Below are 21,240 nucleotides of genomic sequence, written 5' to 3'. Positions count from 1 at the left end.
TGTCCCTCTTCACTGCTTCAGTCAGGTTCTAGTGCAGTGACCCACTCTTGTCCCTCTTCACTGCTTCAGTCAGGTTCTAGTGCAGTGACCCACTCTTGTTCCTCTGTACTGCTTCAGTCAGGTTCCAGTGCAGTGACCCACTCTTGTCCCTCTTCACTGCTTCAGTCAGGTACCAGTGCAGTGACCCCACTCTTGTCCCCCTTTACTGCTTCAGTCAGGTTCTAGTGCAGTGACACACTCTTGTCCCTCTTCACTGCTTCAGTCAGGTTCAAGTGCAGTGACCCACTCTTGTCCCTCTTTACTGCTTCAGTCAGGTTCCAGTGCAGTGACCCCACTCTTGTTCCTCTTTACTGCTTCAGTCAGGTTCCAGTGCAGTGACACACTCTTGTCCCTCTTTACTGCTTCAGTCAGGTTCTAGTGCAGTGACCCACTCTTGTCCCTCTTCACTGCTTCAGTCAGGTTCCAGTGCAGTGACCCACTCTTGTCCCTCTTCACTGCTTCAGTCAGGTTCTAGTGCAGTGACCCACTCTTGTCCCTCTTCACTGCTTCAGTCAGGTTCTAGTGCAGTGACCCACTCTTGTCCCTCTTCACTGCTTCAGTCAGGTTCTAGTGCAGTGACCCACTCTTGTTCCTCTGTACTGCTTCAGTCAGGTTCCAGTGCAGTGACCCACTCTTGTCCCTCTTCACTGCTTCAGTCAGGTACCAGTGCAGTGACCCCACTCTTGTCCCCCTTTACTGCTTCAGTCAGGTTCTAGTGCAGTGACACACTCTTGTCCCTCTTCACTGCTTCAGTCAGGTTCAAGTGCAGTGACCCACTCTTGTCCCTCTTTACTGCTTCAGTCAGGTTCCAGTGCAGTGACCCCACTCTTGTCCCTCTTTACTGCTTCAGTCAGGTTCCAGTGCAGTGACACACTCTTGTCCCTCTTCACTGCTTCAGTCAGGTTCCAGTGCAGTGACCCACTCTTGTCCCTCTTCACTGCTTCAGTCAGGTTCAAGTGCAGTGACCCACTCTTGTCCCTCTTTACTGCTTCAGTCAGGTTCCAGTGCAGTGACCCCACTCTTGTTCCTCTTCACTGCTTCAGTCAGGTTCTAGTGCAGTGACCCACTCTTGTCCCTCTTCACTGCTTCAGTCAGGTTCCAGTGCAGTGACCCACTCTTGTCCCTCTTCACTGCTTCAGTCAGGTTCAAGTGCAGTGACCCACTCTTGTCCCTCTTTACTGCTTCAGTCAGGTTCCAGTGCAGTGACCCCACTCTTGTTCCTCTTTACTGCTTCAGTCAGGTTCCAGTGCAGTGACCCACTCTTGTCCCTCTTCACTGCTTCAGTCAGGTTCCAGTGCAGTGACCCACTCTTGTCCCTCTTCACTGCTTCAGTCAGGTTCCAGTGCAGTGACCCCACTCTTGTTCCTCTTTACTGCTTCAGTCAGGTTCTAGTGCAGTGACCCACTCTTGTCCCTCTTCACTGCTTCAGTCAGGTTCCAGTGCAGTGACCCCACTCTTGTTCCTCTTCACTGCTTCAGTCAGGTTCTAGTGCAGTGACCCACTCTTGTCCCTCTTCACTGCTTCAGTCAGGTTCTAGTGCAGTGACCCACTCTTGTTCCTCTTCACTGCTTCAGTCAGGTTCTAGTGCAGTGACCCACTCTTGTCCCTCTTCACTGCTTCAGTCAGGTTCAAGTGCAGTGACCCACTCTTGTCCCTCTTTACTGCTTCAGTCATGTTCCAGTGCAGTGACCCACTCTTGTTCCTCTTTACTGCTTCAGTAAGGTTCCAGCAGCAGTGACCCCACTCTTGTCCCTCTTTACTGCTTCAGTCTGGTTCTCTTTGCTGGCAGAAAACACCCAACTAAGAGCTGCTAGCAGAGGGGGAAAAAAACATTTTATTTTTGCTTATAGTCTTTAGAGGAATTTCCATGATATCAGGGAAAAATGATAGTATGAACAGAGGGTGGACATCACTTCCTGGCCAACATCAGATGGACAGCAGCAACAGGAGTGTGTATTAAATACTGGCAAGTAGAAGCTGGCTACAACTTTCAAAAGCCTGCCCCAAGTAATATATTGCCTCCAGGATGTACCAATTCCCAAATTGCTATAATCTAGGGACCTAGCATTCAGAACACGTAAGTTTATGTGGGACACCTGAAGCAAACCACCACACTCTCATAGACTTAACTTTTAGACAGAGGATGTTTTGAGAACAAAGCCATAAATAAATTAATGTGGGGATCAGCATTATTTCCTGAATAACATGACCTTTGGTTTTCAATCAAACCTGCCAAACTATCACAAAATTCGTTTCCCATTGTCTATAATTATTAAGCAAAGGAAAATACATTTAAAATTTTCAGTACTATCAATATTATGTACATCTTGATACTGCATTCAACCTTGACTCAGTATGCTGTGAGAGAAGAGTAGATCAAGACTGCTATGAACTAAAAACAGAAAGAAAAAAAAACCCTGAACTATTGCTTTTTTTCTACTAATTTTAGTTTTTAAATTTCCTTTACTGAAATGTAGATGCAATTAACTTAAGCTTATTCAAAACTTTCTAGACCCTTTTAACCTGTGTAGATTCATTTCATAAGTGCTAGAAATATCCACTTGTGCACCTACATGTAAATTAACTTTTGTAATAAATGATAAGATGGAAATAAAGAGCCTATATAGATAATAACAAGGGATGGGAAAGGCTAGAATCTGGATGCAAGCATATAAAGGAACCATTTGAAGTATGAAGCTGAATTTCTAAAGGCTATAATTTAATTCAGACCATTCAGCTTACTTAAAACCATTCCGCCCCAGGCCTGATTGGATTTCATTTCATCTTAAAATTGGACAGAGGAAAACCAATGAGAAAGAAACGCATTTCTGTACCATGTATAATGTATTTCTACTTTCTATATTACCACTGCCTTAAAATAGTGTCTTCATATGCCCAAAAATAGACTTATTTCTTGAGTTACTACTCTATCCATAAACAACCTCATTTCAAAGATATCACCCAAAAGCTGTTGTTAGCTTTAGGAAGGCTACAATCCAATTCTCTAGAAGATACTATGAGGACTTTCTAGTCAGGAAATAGGGAGAGTGCAATGTAATAGTATATTTTGGGGGTAGCAAATAAAATGCAGTCATTTTTTTTTTATTGCTTTGGTCAAAGAAAGTAGATGTAGCTGTTTCATTGGCCCAAGTATATACTAAAATGATAGATTTTATGTGCTCAGCTGGCCCCTAGATCTTGTCATCAGCAACTATTTGGTCACTATCCTCTCATTGGTATAAATCCTGCATAGGTGTTACTCAACAGGCATCACCGTAATACCATCTTTTCAGTCCCCTCCACAAATTAGCCTGTACTTGTAGACATTTTCCATTAGTCTGCTCAAATGTTTGATGTCTGCTCACCATTGTAATAAGGGACCTCTGTCATTTGTCTGTCTTTTTCAATCTCACCAACACAAACTATTTTTAGCAGTGGGAACTGGAGATAGATGGGAGCGTTAATGACTGTTGTCTACTTAATCAGTCTGCTTTGGGGTTTAAATCAGATTTTTTTTTGTGAAAATTTTAATATTTTTTCTCCAAAATAAAATAGTAACAACAACATCAATTCCAAAGATACCTAAATTCATAAAATTATCATGATATGCTAATTTAAAAAGTGTTCACATTATCATATCAGATTTAATTTTATTACCTAACAAGGCAAAGAAGAATTGAGAATATTACTAGAGCAAATTTATATTTCCTACTATGTGGGAAAATAGAAGGTAGGAAGGGCAATCTCAGAGACACAGGATCTTCCATTCCTATGGAATAACTTCTAATTATGATTGGTACCAAAAAATAGGTGGAATTCTCTGAGGAAGTCCATGTACTTCAGAGTGATCTAAGTTATATTTATTTCAAATACAACTGTATCTGTTAAAATCATGTCAATTCAAAAGAAAATGTAAGATGCATCTCTGAGTTTTGGTGTTTGAAAGGTACCATGCAACAAATTAATTCACAAAAAGATGAGCATCAATTATATAATATGAAGTGGAATTTATAAGTTCAGTGATGTATTATATTAGAGATTTTTCTTGTCACTATGAAAAAATACCTGTCAATAAACAGGAGTGGGAGGATTTATTGTGGCAGGAAATTCAAGGCAGCAGTAGTGTATTTCAGTTTTAGTGGTAAGAGTATGAGGCTGCTTGCCCATATCTTGGAAGAACAGGGAGGAGATTGGTGTCAAGTTATAATCATGAAGACATGCCCATCAGTATTGCATTTCTTATGCCTTGTTCCCAATCCTAAATGTCCCATAGCCTCCCAAACAATTTCACCAGATAGGGATCAAACATTCTACTACATAAACCTTTGGGGGACAAATTATACTCAAACCATAATATTGTCCCCTTAATTCCCACTGGCTCATAGCTATCTATTAATTCAAGATCTATTCAGTTCAACTTCAAAGGTTCCCAGTCTTTAACAGCCCCAGCACTGTTCAATAATGAAAAGGGAAAAGTTTCCTCTGATATAAAAGAACATCTCTTGGACTAGGGAGATGGTTTAACAGTTGCATACTGGCAAAATCAAAGGATCCAGGTTCAATTCCTCAGTACCCACTTCAAGACGGATGGATAAGATGGTGCATGTGTCTTAAGTTCATTTGCCATGGCGAGAGGCCCTAGTGCCCCCATTCTCTCTCTCTATCTGCCTCTTATCTCTTTCTTTCTGCGTTTCAAATAAATAAATAAACTATGAAAAGACCATCTCTTATCAGTGAGCCCCTGAAAAAAATCAAAACAAAAATTATATACTTTGACTATGTAATGGCATAGAGAAAGCATTCCCATTCCAAAGAGAAGAATGCCACAGCAAAGAAGAAAAGTATTGAAGATCAAAATCCAACAGTGAATACCAATTTCTGCCATTCTATTTCAGGAATCTGGAGCTCATGATGGCAGGTTCATTTCTTCAGTAGGATTGCAGTTTTCCTTAGTGTGAAAATTCAGTTTCTTTTATTTCCAATATCCTGGGGTCTCCATCGCAATGTGGGCTTAACTTTCAGAGTTCATGAAAAGGCCATAGTGCCTTACTGCAAGAAAGCTGCACCTGGTACTCATTTCCTAGCCTTACTGACATTCTAGAACCTGGTTACAAGCCTCCATCATCCTCTAGCTTCCACGTTTTGCATGTTTATAAAACCAGCACCATTACAAAAATGCTGTCCAGTTCTGCTGCTAGCTCTAATGTAGTCTGGCTGTGTTCTTATATTGCCTGTAGGACAAAGCCTGTAAAATGCTTTCCTCACTGTCCTTACTCAAAGAGGGAGCCCTGGGGACCCTCTTGTTTCAAAGGAAAGTTTTTCAAGTAGCTTTCCTTTGTTACAGCAGGGGTTTCCCCTCAGTTTTTTGCTTGTTTTTTTTCCCTATCATCCCAGTACAGAGTGTGATGCTTTTTTTCCTAATACTATCCTCTATAACAACTACACTGAAATAGCACCTTAACTGTCCCTGGCCACACCTTGAACACATTTTGCCCCTTCCCTAACCAAACCAAATGTTTTTCACATATTTGGCCTCATTGACTGGAATTCTCTCTATGAACCTAACAGATGTAAAGAATAATCATGCCTTTTTTAAAATTACATCCGTCAAGAAATTTAGTACATTTAAAAAAATTTACTCTTACTCAAATTTCAGGACATGGGTAGAATGTAGCCCAATTCTTTGGGAGGATTTAACACAAAAGCTGTCTGGTTCCTGTTCCCAATAAAGCCCTTCTTCCCTACTAGAAGCTCAGAGCCTGCATTTGTACTGGAATTCTGGTCTTCCAAACTACCGCCAGAATCACCCGTTAGGTTCTTCTTAATCTTAGGGTTCTCTTGCCTGAAGTTCCGAAGTTTCCACATTCCTTCCACAAACCAATTCTGAATGCCTACAAACCACATGGCTGGGCTTAGCATAGCAATAGCTCTACATCTTCGCACCATTTTCCCATGTCAGCCATACATAATTTCCTTTTCTCATCTCTGCAATCAAACCCTTTGACGGATGTAATATAAGGAAGAAAGGCTTTATCGTGGCTCATGATTTGAGTATATGGGCCATCATGATGAGTAAGACATGGCAGCAGAAATGTCTCTCATCTTAGGGACAGGGACTTTCTCTCCTCTCAGTAAATGATTAAAAAAAGAGAGAAAGAGGGAGAGAGAGAGAGAGAGAGAAGGGGAAGGAAGTCAGAAATGGGGCAAGTCTATAACCCCTAAGTCCTGCCTCTCACTTCCTCTCGCTGTACCAGAGGATCCACAGCCTCCCAAGCAGTGCCGCAGTCTCAGGACCTCGTGTTCAAACACATGGGCTACAGGGAACAAGTTACACTCAAACCACAGTAGGCAGTAACATATGTAAACATACATATTTGTATGGGTAGTGAGTGCAGCTAGGGGAACAGAAGCATAAAGTGGTAACATGGGAAAAACCACTCATTCTCTCTCTCTTCCAGGAGTCGCAGATGAAAGCAATGAAAGAGACAGTACAACTCTGCTTGACATCCGTGTTTCGTGATCAGCCTCCCCCTTTGAGTCTAACCCCATCAAACCCAGCTCAGATGTTACATCCACCCAGAGTAATTACTGATACAAGGACAAAAAGCAAGGTACATTCTATTCATGCTTTAAAAGGAGTAAATATATCTCTGGAGAGATGGATCAGCAGTTGAGGCAAAAGTCTAAGGACATGGGTTTCATTCCCTAGTACTTACATAATGCCAGATGCACAAGGTGGTAAATCTGTATTTTTTTTTTTTTGTAGTGGCTAGAGGCCCTGGCAAGCTCTTTCTTTCTCTCAAATAAATAAATAAAATGTAAAATTTCCATTTAAGAAAAAGTAGGAACTATGAAGTACTGTCTTTAAAGTCTATAGCGTTTGCTCACTAGTGCGGACCAAAGTAGGATGTCAAATTTATTAAAACAGTGATTAAGAAGAAGATGGCAGGTAGTAACCTAATCTGCCATCTGCATAGTAATTCAGACAAATCAGGCCCTCTTTTGCAAGGAGGGTGAAATTTAGGCAAGACCCAAAAGTTGGTAAAATTAAATCACAAAACAAAGCCAAATAGAAAATAAAAACAATTTCAAGTGAGTTAGAAATACCCATATTACATTCTCATAAAGAACACAGATATGACACTTTCTCCGTGGGTATAAACATGCTTTTTAGAATTAACTTATATCTTAGTATTCTCCACCATGAAAGCCACTTGTGCTTCCTAAAGAATATTCCAGCACATAGGACCAACCCTTGATCTGTCCCATCAGTTTTTTGGCTTGGTCTCTATGACACATTTTAAAAGTCCTAAGGAATTTCAAAGTTCATCCAAACTTCAGAACAGCTGATCTGTAATTTGTTCACCAAATACCACGCCCTGAATGGCGACAGAACAAGGTGTCATTTCTGTCCTGAACTCCACCAACAAATAAACCCAGACAGTCTGAACAACTACCAGAAAAGGAATTGCGTTTCACTGGGTATCTATTTACTATGTGCCTTTCTGATCCCTTGCTATTAGAATAAATGTTAGGAACACCAGCCTGACTTTGAAATGCCAGCTTCTAGGGTCTGTCCTGAAAAAAAAACATTTGAGAAGCAAGAGGTTAAACACCTAATGCTATTACAAAAGCTCCGTCTTTGCTTGTTTGAGAGAGTTCTTTTAAGACAGAGAGTCAAAAAACAAGAAAATCAAAGTCAACCTTTTTTTTATTTTTTATTTATTTATTTGAGAGCGACAGACACAGAGAGAAAGACAGATAGAGGGGGAGAGAGAGAATGGGCGCGCCAGGGCTTCCAGCCTCTGCAAACGAACTCCAGACGCGTGCACCCCCTTGTGCATCTGGCTAACGTGGGACCTGGGGAACCGAGCCTTGAACCGCGGTCCTTAGGCTTCACAGGCAAGCGCTTAACCGCTAAGCCATCTCTCCAGCCCGAAAGTCAACCTTTTAATGTTCTGATTTTATTCGTAAGCACTCAGTGTATAGACTGCACTGGCTTACATTTTATATGGTCATGAAATATTAGTATTCTGCCTTGTAAGAGCCCCTTAAATATTCATTTGTTTTGTTTTATTTCATATGGTCTTATTATTTAAGGAGCTTTAAAGTTTTTTTGTTGTTTGTTTTGTTTTGTTTTTGGCTTTTGTTTTGGTTTTGATTTTTTGAGGTAGAGTCTCATTCTGGTCCAGGCTGATCTGGAATTAACTTTGTCGTCTCAGGGTGGCCTCGAACTCATGGCAATCCTCCTACCTCTGCCTCCAGAGTGTTGGGATTAAAGATGTGCACCACCATGCCAGGCATAACTTTAAAGTTTTGAAGTCAATGTTTTTTTTTTTCTTTTGTTTTTCCCACCCTTGTCTTTGAAAATTTGAGATGTAAAGTATTTATTTTCTGAAAAACCCAGGCTACAAAGTTTAATAAAATCGTATTGTTTTATATAAATCACTAAATTACTTGAAATGGACAACATGGTCATCTCCCCCAAAGTCACATACTCGCCATTGAGCCACACCCCCTGTTACCTTCTTAAGAACGAGCACACCTCTTAGCTCAGCCTGCTCCAACCCCTGACTTCCTGAAAGCAGCCTCACAAGTCTACGAGCATATGACTTAGTCTCCAGCTCATAATTGTTTAAATGCTATATTAAATCTGAGCTCTTAATATCCACAAATATGTGGAGGCAGTTATTGAGAATTGATTTTATTGTCATGTCATCGAAATGAAAAGATTTTATTATTTTTTCTTAGAACATCACAGAAAATAGCAGATAGGAGTTAAATGAGCATAATACAGAGATTAGCCATTTTTCAAAAACAGAAAAATCAAATGGTTAAGTATAAACTTCAATAAATCTGGATTGATGTAGAATGTACAATCTTATTTTACAAATAAGCTTTAAAAACTGTCTGGTATTTATTTTGCCCACTTTCTTTATCTTTTTAATACTGGGTAAAATTGCACTTTATGTGTGCTTTGGGCATAATCTCAATGCAGAAACCTCACAGATAAAACTGTTTTAAGCTCTTCACCATATCATGCAGTGTGGTCTATATGAGGAAACCAGAACTTTAATCACAAAGGAATATTTCTCTGTATGCAAAACATCACACATTGTGTGTGCAAGTGGGGAATAGGACCTTGGGCAATGCACATATAAGGCAATTATTCTACCACTGACATACATTCTGAGCCACATATGATGGTTAAATTTGCTGAGCTACCTGATTTACATTCAGTAAAAGGCTTGTGCCAGTTACAGTGGCATTGTACGTCTGATTGACAGTTGGATGTCAGTGACAAGTGAGTAAAACTCAGTCTTCTAATATTGTGATTTATTTGTAACAGGTCAGTTTAAACTACATAGACTTAATTTGTATAATCTAATGAAATATTAACATATTGTCTTGTAAATTTGCTTAAAGTGTAAATTTTTCTTGCTTCCAATCACTCTGTTCCTGTTTATTTAGGGCTGATCTGAAGATTGTTACTGTGTTATGATCACTGAATATAAAGTTTACTTCTCATTTCACAGTGTAGTTCACCAATTTTATCTACTCATTTTCTTTTTATAATATTCAACATCTTAAAAGTTTATAAAATACAAAAATGAGTTTGAATATGACATTTCCACAGATCACTGTATTCAATGGTAGTCACCTCTTCATAATCCTCTCCTCCTTTTGTCTACTGCTGTTGCTCTTTCATGCACTCTATCTCTATCACCTATGTCTATCTCTGCATAGCCTATATTCACCTATATAATATATGACTCTATTAAATAATAAATACCTATTCATCTATCCATCATGTGTATCTGAACTTGAAGAAAAATGCATTATATATTTTTCTGTATCTGCCTTATTTTGTTTAACATGATGGTCATAAATTTTATTTATTATTGTGCATATGACAAAAGCTTTTTGTTTAAGAATTAATAGACTCATATATATCCCATTTGTTTATCCTTTCATCTGTTGAAAGCATCTACATTTCTTTATTCATTGGCTACTGTGAACAATGCTAAAGAAGCATGTAAAACACATGTACAGTATTTATAGGTTAGGTGTGAAATGTCTTTTATTGGTTCATGTGTATGAGGGCTTGCTCTGCAGCCAGTAGCTCCATTTTGGCAGTGGGTGGAACCTTTAGAAGGTGAAAGCAAGCAGAAAGAGATGGATTGCTGGATAGTGGGCCTAAGAGGTCATAGCTCAGTTTCCAGTCAGGACTGATATCTTTCTCTGCTTCTTGATTAGACATGATGTTTTCCATCAGCCTCAAACCCTACCTCCACCTCTATCATCTGTTGTACTTTTTCCACTATGATGGACAATAGCATATTAAACACTGACCACAGACAAAAGCTCTCCTCTCTTAAGTTGCTCCTTCTCAAGTGTTTGATCACAGTATCCTTATTAACAGTTTATTTAGTGTTTTGTTCTTCTTATTTTTTTTTCTTTTCTTTTGGTGCTTGCCATTCTAACTAGGGTGAAATGTAATCTCAGTGCAGTTTTTATTTTTATCTCCCTGACAGCAAAGGTTGTTGAACATTTCTTTTGCAATTTGGGAGGATTATGAGTGCATTTGCCTTTGAGAACTACTTGCTGAATCTCATTAACTAATTAATTGGTTTAATGAAGTTTTCATTTTTGAGGTTTAAATTTTTGAGTTCTTTATAGATTCTAGATATTAATAACATGTGAGTTGAATATCTGGCAAAGATTTTATCCCATTCTATAAGCTGCTTCTTTACTCTGTTCTTTCCTTTGCTTTGCAGAAGCTTTTAAACTATAGGAGTTCCATTTGTCTGTTGTGGGTTAGTTTCTGAATACTGTTGAGAAAGTCTTATGCCCTTGTCCTGAGCTGCTTCTGCTGTTGTCTGCAGCCATTTCCAAGTTTCAGGTTTTGCATTAAGGTAGTTGATATATTATAAATTGACTTTTTAAACTCAATGAACCAGCATATTTTCTGGGGTTACTTACAGGAGTATGGATGACTCAAAGACGGCTGTATCACTTGGAAGTGCACCACAGCATGAATAATGACTCCCAGAAACAGAATCTGGAGCTTACTGCATGGTCCTGTAGGAGAGTCTTCCCAAGCAGTCCTGTGTCCTTATATAATTTTAGGGGAAGGCCTTGTGAATCTGGTAAGTTTCAGGAATTTCCTGAAACTTGCAGGATGCAAACAAACTGAGCGTTTTTTATTTATTGAGTTTCTGGGAGACTCCCTCAAGGATGAAATGTTTCATTTTGGAACCAAACAAGAAATTCAGATCTAATTTTGTCTGTCATAAGGAAATTCTGTTTTCCTAGCACCATATTTTGAAAACGATGTGTTTTTCCCAAAATATGTTTTTGGCAACTTTATTGAAAAATAGTTGCTATTAATTGTATGGATTTTTTATTTTATTTTATATTTCTATATTGCTCTATGTGTCTGCTTTTTCGGTACTCTGGTCTGACAAATAGTTTAAAATAAAGTTCTATGGCACCTAGAGAATTACTCTTTCTGTAAGGATTGCATTGCCTTGTAGTCATTTTTCCTATTCTAAGAAAATTTTCACTGGGGATTGTTTTGAATTTGTAGATTATTTTCATTATAGTCATTTTCCCCAATATTACTTTTACTTATCTATGAGCAAAGGCCTCTCTGTCTTCTAACATCTTCTCCAAGTTTATTCTCTAACATATTAAAGTTATGAAGATCTTTCATGCCCTTGGTTAAGTTTATTTCATGCTATATGTATTTTTGAAATATCCTGTGAAGTAACTTTACTTTTTGTTTATTTATTTTTTACTCTAGCACGAGAGAGAGAGAGACAGAGAGTTAGAGAGAAGTGTCATGCCAGGGCCTTAGCCACTGTAATCAAACTCCAGAGGCTTGTGTCACCTAATGAGCATGTGTGACCTTGCACTTGCCTCATCTTTGTGCATCTGGCTTACATGGGATCTGGAGAGTCGAACATGAGTCCTTAGGCTTTGGAGGCAAGTGCCTTACCTGCTAAACCATGTCTCCAGTCCAACTTTATTTTATGCAAGAGAGTGAGAGCAAGAACGAGAGAAAGAGTGACGCAGAGAAAGAGTTGTTGTGGCGGGCCTCCAGCCACCACACTAGACTCCAGACTCATGTGCCCTTGTGCACACGTGCGTCCTTGTGCACACGTGCGTCCTTGTGCACACGTGCGTCCTTGTGCACTTGCATCACTTTGTGTGTCTGGTTTACTGTGGACCTAGAAGTTGAATATGAGTCCTTGGGCTTTGCAGGCAGCACCTTAACCACTGAGCCATCTCTCTAGCCCTCAACTTTTCTTCACAGGGGTTTTTTATTGATTTTCTTGATATCTGTGAAATATATCTAAATTATTGATTTTTATGCTAAACTTAAACTATACACAACATATTCCCCAAATAATGTCATCTGTATTTTTTCTAGGGGGCTAGCATTTATACACATAAATATGTATAAACCCAAATTTATATTCACCTTATATATAGATGTGTACACAGAGTGCATATGTATATGTGTGTGTGTGTGTATCTGTATTTTTTCATTGTGAATTTTTAAAGTACAGAACATTCAAGATTATTATAATCTTCTGAAGAAAATTTACAAAATAAATTTTATATTGATTCTCTGATCTTCATATTCACTTTCTAAAATTTGGGGCATAGTTGTTACAGGACCTTCTCAAAGTTATAGATCATGAGTCTCTGCTAAGGACATTCCATCAAGGCTGTCAGTCTCCTAACTGCCTTTCCCGCTTTTGTTATCTTTGCTCCTCTCTGGGTTGGATGATTTTTTTTTTTTTTTACCCTCCTGTTTAGAGTTAATTTTTCTACCATCAATACTATGACACCTGACTGCCTGTAACATTTTTCCTAGGTCACACATTCAATACATCAATGTCTATACTATGCCTCTCTTGTTAAGGATTGTTACTATGCTTAACTGGTAGAACTGTTTGACAAGGTATCTAAAGTTTTCATTTTAAATAGCCTTTTCTTTGTGAATATCTTCTTAATAACATTTTCTTTATTTGTATATTAGAAAAATATATGTTAATAAATGTTTAGGCACCCAAGTCCTTTTCCAAACATGACAAGAGTGTACATACCCCTAGGTGTGTAAATTTGAAGTGACATAGTGCTGGCCCTTGGCAATTCACAGATGGAGTCTCTGACAATAGGAAATAAGCAAAGTGCCGGAATGCTACAGCAGAAGAGAATCTTATTAATTTCTAATTTTGCTTTTAGTGTTTAGAATTGCACATTACAATTAGCTTTGATTCAAGATAAGAACTAAGGATATAATTTGCTCTAAATATACATGAGGCAATGTCATTGTTAGATGAAATATTTCAAAGTAGATAATCATGCTTGAATAGTAAGGTGAAGAACAAACTGGTCACAACTAACGTAGAAACAAGCAAACCATGAAAACTGATTTTGTTAATAGCTGCAAAAGGTGCTGGTGGTTTGTGCTATGGAGTGAAAAGCAGAAATGGAATGCTAGATGTTATTGGGGGCTTTGATCTGGCATGACCTTGCATTTACGTGGGAAGCTTAAAAACAATGGAAACAAAAATACCATATTTACATTTGACTAGAACTTAGAGATCCATGATAAGAAAGCAATATTTATCTACAAATTTTTAAAATTAAATTTATAAGTAAATGTCCTTGAACTATTACTTACCTTTCAGTCCTGCTCAGAACATTCTGGAAAAGTTTAATTGCACTGTTGTAGCAGAAGAATAAATGTTACCCCTGATTTCAAGAACTTGAACTACTTGTTCATATTCTGAATTATTTTAAGAGATTTTTATAATTAAAGTAAATTATATCACATGATACAATTCACATTTCTCACCTTTGCATTTTCTATTTCATTTAATTGATATGCTCATAGACAAAGTAGTCACTTGTCTTGTGTTTTAGTCCATCATTTGCATGTAGTCTCCTGTCTCATTGCATATTCTCATGTTCTTTGCCATCTGTCTCCTTCTTATGCCCTAATGCATTGTGACAGTGAAGAAATAATGTAATCACTTTCTTTATGTTTGTGCACTTTTCTGTAAGGTTAGGTATTTCAATTCATCTTTTTTTTTCTTTGTACTTCAGTATTCTTTACCTGAAGATACATTATGAAATAGGAGCATAGTTTACTCAAATGTCCACTTCCATAGAAATACTATTAAATATTCTAAGATCTTTTCTTTCCTCCATCCCTTGTGGTTCTGAAGATAGTCTCATACTTGGAAATATTTTCACAGTGATCCTGTAAAGGGAGAGTAGATGAGAACACAGGAAACTATGGGTGTGATTCAGGATAACTGTCAGGTAAGAAGACCAATGGAGTTAGAAGAAGCACACTGATGAAAGGCTCAGAGGAGTCTGTGGACTTTCTTAGGGACAGTTATCTGAAATGTTCCTCCCAAAAAGACTCATTTTCATCATTACCTGGTATTTAATCATACTATTTAGACCAGTTTCTGGCCACCTCAATCAAAAAGAGGTCTGAGTAAAATTCAAGTTCTGATTTTTCTTAGCAACCAATTCAGTAATTCAGCTTCAAGGGAATGCAGTGTTTCCTCTTGTTTAGAAGTAACCATAGTACCCACAGCCCATACAAATTTTCCTCTTAACACTCACCTAACTTTAGCAAACCACTCAAGGCTAGAAGGATATAAATAAATAGAACACCAGGATCTTTGGGGCACTGAAACCAGTTATGCATGAACTTCCCTTGGGTTGGTGCTGTCCAAATGGTCAGACAAATGTGTGTCTCCATGTTCCTTGTTGTGCCAAAAGGGACTCACAATGTATCTCTTGAACTGAAAAGGAACACTTGAGTAAAATGAGGAACAAAGAAGCAGAAGTGCCTTAAAGTAGCCTGTAAAATTACATATATCTTTGGGTCACACCAATTTACACAAAATGAACTCACATAAGGAGAGAAATGAATGTAAAGACTGAGACTCCACACTTGCAATTTGTAAAACATACTAGTCATCCTTCTTGAAAACCTTTATCTACTTTACCCATTTATTTATTTATTTATATATGAAACACTGTCTTGCTTTGTCACTCAGGCGGGTTTTGAACTTGTGACCACAGAGGATTCTCTGGTCTCCTGACCAAAGACCACCTGAGTATTTGGGGTATTGGCACATGTTGCTGACATGACCTAAAAGATCAATTTTTTAAAAATATTATTACAGGCATTCTCCTATCCTAAATTTAGCCTTTTTTCACATGAATACAAGTTGAGTTTTGATTTTCTTTCTTAAAGTGGTCGCTTGGCTGTAATTAAGTCTTAATGAAGTTGATGCATATTCCAGCATTTGTTTCTCATTAGTGAAGTGTTGTGTTGTCTAGCATAAACAAGACCTAAATTTATTCCTCAGTATCCTCTCCCTACAAAATAGAAATTGTGTATCAACTATATAAATAGCACATATGTAATATGCATGCATCTTTGCCTAATAATAATTAATGGAAATGATTAAGATATGAAAATTATTCTAGAATTATTAGTATGAAATGCTCATAATTTTGATTTCAGGCTTATCTTTTATAAAATAGTATCTTTAATAGAGACTTCCACAATATGTAACGTATATTCTCAGCCCTCTTTAACATATTCAGGCCATGGTCTTTTTTGTTATTAACTTTTGCCTTTTTTTGCTGTTTTAATTAATTTTATTTTGACAATTTGATACACATATATATCATATTTTGATTGTGTTTGCCAATTAATCTCTTTTGTCCCTTCTGACTTTTAATACTTCTGACCTAATCCTCTTTCTACTTTCATATCTTTTTTTTAAGTTGAAACTTTATATCAATACAAAATGTACCAAAGTAGAAATCTCAACATTAAACTAGACTTAAAGCATATCTACCAAGGCTCAAAGAAAATTGTGGAAGATGGGGAGGAGGGAATGTAGGCCCCACAGGGTAGGAGGGAATATCCAGAGGCACCGGTCTTTTTAATGAGAAAAGACAAGAACTAGTCTTGGTTATTCTATTGAAGCAATATTATCTTATTTTACATAGGATCATGAAATACATTGAATGGATAATAAAATCAGTTTGTAGCACATTTTAATTGCAGAAAGTGGATTCTTGTGGTGTCCTTTGATATGGTAATGTTGTCACAAACTTAAGAGCTTAAAGCAGGAGAAATTCATTGTCTTGCATAGCCAAAGGCTAAACTGTGAGACCTGGCAAGACCATATACTTCTGTGGTGATGGGGAGAATCTGTCTACCCCGTATCAGTTACTTTCTTGCTTCTGGAAAGAAAAGTCCATGACTAGAAGCAGTTTATGATAGGAAAAAGGATTAATTTATCTTATAGTTTCTGGGGAAGAGTCCATCACAGCAGGGAACATGTGGCAGCCCTGATGAGGAAACCTGTGCCATATTAACAAGCAGGAAGTACAGGAGATCACAGGAAAAGGAGTGGCCTATCACACCTCAAGGCCTGCCAATAGTGACATACTTTCTTTGGCAAGCTATATTTCTTAAAAGTCCATAAACTTCCTAAACTTTACCTCCAGCTGAGGATGAAGTGTTCAAATAGAGGAACCTGTGGGGAACACATTCAAATCCTTTTTGGTCCTCCAGTAGGACTCTGGCCAGTATTGGCCTATGGCTTCATGTTTTCTCTGTCTCCACCTGCACACCATTTTCTGTGTGTCTATTAGGATACTTGTATGTCATTTTTAGCACATGTTGAAAATGTATAATGCTAAAGAATCACCTATATCCTCTCAAAATTTATGTTGAAACAATAAATGCCAGTAGGACTCATTTTGAAAATAGAGCTGTTTTAGTTATTTTTCAAAAATATTTATTTTATAATTTATTTATAAGCAGTGAGAGATGGAGAGAGAGAGAGAGAGAATGGAAATGCCAGTGCCTCCAGATTCTAGAAACAAATTCTAGATATAAGCACCACTGTGCTTTTGGCTTTATGTAGCTACTAGGGAATTAAACCCAGGTCATTAAGCTTTGCAGCCAAGTGCCTTAACCACTGAATGCACTCTCTGCTTTGTATTATTTTTATCGTTGCTGTGACCAGATAGATACACGTCAAGAAGATTAAGGGAGGAAGGCTCCATTCTGGCTTCCAGTTATATCTGTCATGGCAGCAGGAACATGAGCCAGCCGCTAGCATTGCACTTATTGTCAGGAATCAGAGATGTTAGTTCATTGGCTTCTTCTTCAATCCGAGATCCCAACCACGGATTGTACTACTCCTGTTACGGACGGGTCTTCCCTCCTCTGCTGAGCATTCTGGGAACCTTCTTATAAATAAACTTCAGTGGTGTGCTTACATGGTGATTTTAAATTCAGTCAAGTTGAAAAGGCAGATTAACCACAATAGGTGCCTTTTGATGGAAGCAATAAAGGTTAAATTGTAAATGAAGTTACAGTATGAGTCCATATTTGACAGAACACGGTTGTCCTATAACCAAAAAAAAAAAAAAAAAATCCAAGGAGTATACCTTTCTGGTATTTCTGTGCAGAGAGATACAGTACAAACAAGGCCAGCCTTCAGCTGTAATTAATGTTCCTCCACACACCTGCCTTGATGAGCTTCCTGGCCTCTGTGACTGTGAGATAACAGACTGCTATGGATTAAAAACAATGGATTTTTAGTTTTTTAGCTTAGCAGCCAAAACTGATTAATATGTGAGACAATTTCCTTGTCTCAAGTTTATTAACTTTATAATATAATTTGTCATATAAGATCATACTAAATCTTTTTTAATTACCTTTTACCTCAGGCTGGTAATCAAGTGCTTTGACAGAAGCCTGTCTTGTTTGGGGAACCTTGTAGGTCTCTCTGACCAACAACTCAATGTGGGTTGTAACTAATTTCTGGTACCGAGATTTTCAAGCCAGAGCCAATTGTTACAGGTCTGGGATTCATGCTGCCCTCCTCAGGGCCTTCTTCCTGACGATTTCCTCCCCGTACTCCTACTGAAACTTGTGTCTCTTAGTCTACTATCCTGGAGGAAGGTTTCTATGTCAATAATTCATTTTTTGTTTTAGTTTTCTGTGTATCTCCCTCTGCCTTCCTATTTGTCTTCTCCCAAACCCTTCCATCCCTGTTCTTGAGGTGCCTGCCAGGTATACCTGCACCTGAAGGTGTTCCAGGATAGGAACCACACGTGAGAAAGAATATTCAGTGCTTATCTTTCTGTCCTTATCTAAGTTCACTTAGTATGACCTATTCCAAATCTGTCCATTTTCCTACAAATTTCTTTATTTCATTTTTCCTTACTGCTGAGTATAATTCCACTCATGTATGTATGTTCCACATCTTCATAATCCATTTGTCAAATGATGCACATCTGAGTTGCTTCGAAATCTTAGATATTGTGAATAGTGAAACTATATACATAGTTAAGCAAATATCTTAGCAGTGAAGAGTGAAGCTTTCAGGGTAGATGCCCTGTAGAATTTCTGAGTCACTTGGTAGCTCTATTCTCATCTTTTTCAGAAGTTTCCATAATGATTTCCATAGTGGTTGTACAAGTTTGCAAACCCCCCCCCCATAGCAGTGAATGAGACTTTTTCTTTCCCCACATCCTTGCCAACAATTATTGTTGTTTGATTTTTAAATTCAGTGTACTGATTTCCCCCTGCTTTTTGTAAAATAAATAGTGTATAAAATTATGTTAAAGTTTTCTATCCAGAATAACAAATGAATAAATTACCGAAGACTAGGAAGAATAGATATATTATTTATATTTCTCACTGTTGTGACAACCAAATTAAGAAAGGAAGTCTTTATTTCTTCCCATGATTTAAAGGGTATAGAACATCATGGTGAGGAAGAAATGCTGAAGCACATTTTGCCCAGACTCTATGGTCAGAGCTCCTTACGTCTTGGCAGATGACGCAGAGCACATGACACATAGCAGGGTAGAGCTATAACCTTCAGAGCCCTGAGCAGCATATACCTAACAACTAGATGCTGAATCCTAAATTTGTCACAATCTCTCAAAATAGCAGCCTCATCTGGGGACTACTGTAAGAGAACCTGAGGCCATGGAGGACACTTATTATTCAAAGCACAACAACAGATTGACAGACGTGTGTATAAGAGAGAGAAAAGGAGAGAAAGTAAAAAAGGTAGATGTAAGGTGAATATATGAATATATAGAAAATGTATTGATAGAGCATAGATAGATGATAGATTATAGATGATAGATAAATGATGCATGGATACATAGATGATTGATCGATAACTGACAGATGACACAGGACTGTTCATTTGAACATTTCTCTCAGGGTTTGTATTTTGTCCTGTTTTATCCTGTGGTAATCTACTTTCTCAGAACTTAGCTTCTCTTATGAATTTCACTTCATTGGATTGGCCTCCTGCATCATACAGCTCACTATAGTTATACATAACAAGTATTCCACCACCTTAAATAAAAGGGTACTTGTTGGAAAAACAGCAACTCACAGTGTGAAGAAAAAGGCTATAAGAATAAATGTAGGGGTGAGAAGAAACAAGAGGTATTAGAAGAATGAACACATGAGCCACTAAAAGGGACTGATAAAGGGAACTGGGCAAAGAGCTCCACCAGAATAGGCATTACTAACCATCTGTAGCACTCTTATCAATATAGTCTGTTAAGTTCAAATAAAGAGCTATTAAGGAACTAGCTTGATCATGTTTCTGTACTTTAGGCAGTTAAGAAAAATTGATATTTTAAATAATATTTGGGACATACCATGCCATCTCAGAAAGATTTTCCTTCTAAAAGAAATCAGGAGCTATTATAAATGTGAAAACTTAAGAGAAGCAAATTGAAGCTTTAAGAAATAAAATGTATTTTTCAAAGTTTTAGTTGAAGTTCTGTTACAACTCATAGGGGCATAAGCACCATATAATTTTTTAACTCATACAGATGATTGAAGTAATTCAAATTGCTTTTGAATTGTTCCAGTGAATTTTGGGATACTTTCCTGAAAAAAATATGTATGCTTCCATTATTTTACATAGTCCTCATCTTTAATTCTTCTTGTTTAAGATTCTATTTTCATGTATTTATTTATTAGAAACAGAGGGAGAGACAGAGTGAGAGAGAGAAAATGGGCACACCAGGACCTCTAGCCACTGCAAACAAACCTCAGATGCGTGCGGCCCCTTGTGCATCTGTTTAATGTGGGACCTGGAGAATTGAACCTTGGTCCTTAGGCTTTACAGGCATGTACCTTAACAGCTAAGCCATCTCTCCAGCCCCAATCTTTTTGTTAACTTTTATTCTGACACTAAGAAAGTTGATATTAATCACAATAAAATATACAATCCAAATTTGAAAACTGCCAGAATCATCAACCACTACAGATACTTTTCCACATCCATTCTATAAATTTTATACCTCTGACTATTAGATATAAATTCTATGTGGATGGCAAGATTGTCTACTAAGTATGGTACAGAGCTACAAATGTGGCTATATAAAATATAATGAAGCATATCATGATGACAAAGTCTGAGAAACAACATTGAAAAATAAAAGCAGTTATTTCTAGAATATATTTATAATTTGTACAAATAGGGTTTCCAAAAGTATAAAGTTGCCTCGTGAAGCCATAGAATGAATTTAACTTCTATGTAACTTACAAAGTGTTTTAAACATTTCTTTCTTTTGAGAAAATGAGGCATACACTTACTCAGATAAACTGGGGGTTAAAGTAAAGAGTACAGGGATTTTGTCTTTTGAAGAACCATGATCCTTAAAAAAAATCATTTAAATTTAAGGAATAGGCTTTTTAAGTAGAAAAATCCCTTTCGGTCACATAACACAAAACTGAACTGAAATTATTTCACCTGGTTTCTAGGTTAAAAATATGTAAAGGTTGGGGATAGAGAAATGGCTTAGCAGTTAAGGCACTTGCCTGCAAAGCCAAAGGATCTAGGTTCAATTCCCCAGGACCCAAGGAAGCCAGATGCACAAGGTGGTGCATACATCTGGAGTTTGCTTGCAGTGGCTAGATGTTCTGGCACGCCCATTCTCTCTCTCTCTTTCTTCCTCTGTCTGACTCTTTCTCAAGTAAGTAAATACATAATAAATAAATAAATATTAAAAATATATTTAAAGGTCTCTGTTATATAGAAAATTCTATTTTATTTTTTTTTCTCTTAGTGCAAAGCTGACATTGTACAA

General features: G+C 37.6%; 1 protein-coding gene across 4 annotated transcripts in view; it reads left to right on the top strand.

The window, feature by feature from the left end:
* The window catches only part of Luzp2 (leucine zipper protein 2), a 313,181-nt gene that overhangs the window by 279,277 nt on the left and 12,664 nt on the right, over positions 1–21,240 (top strand). For 3 of the 4 annotated variants that reach the window (XM_045145858.1, XM_045145860.1, XM_045145857.1), the window contains exon 9: positions 6,498–6,650. The exons of the other annotated variant lie outside the window; for it this stretch is intronic. In XM_045145858.1, the coding sequence (XP_045001793.1) occupies positions 6,498–6,650 (153 nt within the window). The remainder of the gene's footprint in view (positions 1–6,497; positions 6,651–21,240) is intronic. 4 annotated transcript variants of the gene reach the window in all.

The sequence above is a fragment of the Jaculus jaculus genome, chromosome 3 (genome assembly GCF_020740685.1).
Source record: "Jaculus jaculus isolate mJacJac1 chromosome 3, mJacJac1.mat.Y.cur, whole genome shotgun sequence".
Lineage (NCBI taxonomy): Eukaryota > Metazoa > Chordata > Mammalia > Rodentia > Dipodidae > Jaculus > Jaculus jaculus.
This window is presented reverse-complemented; position numbering and strand designations above follow the sequence as displayed.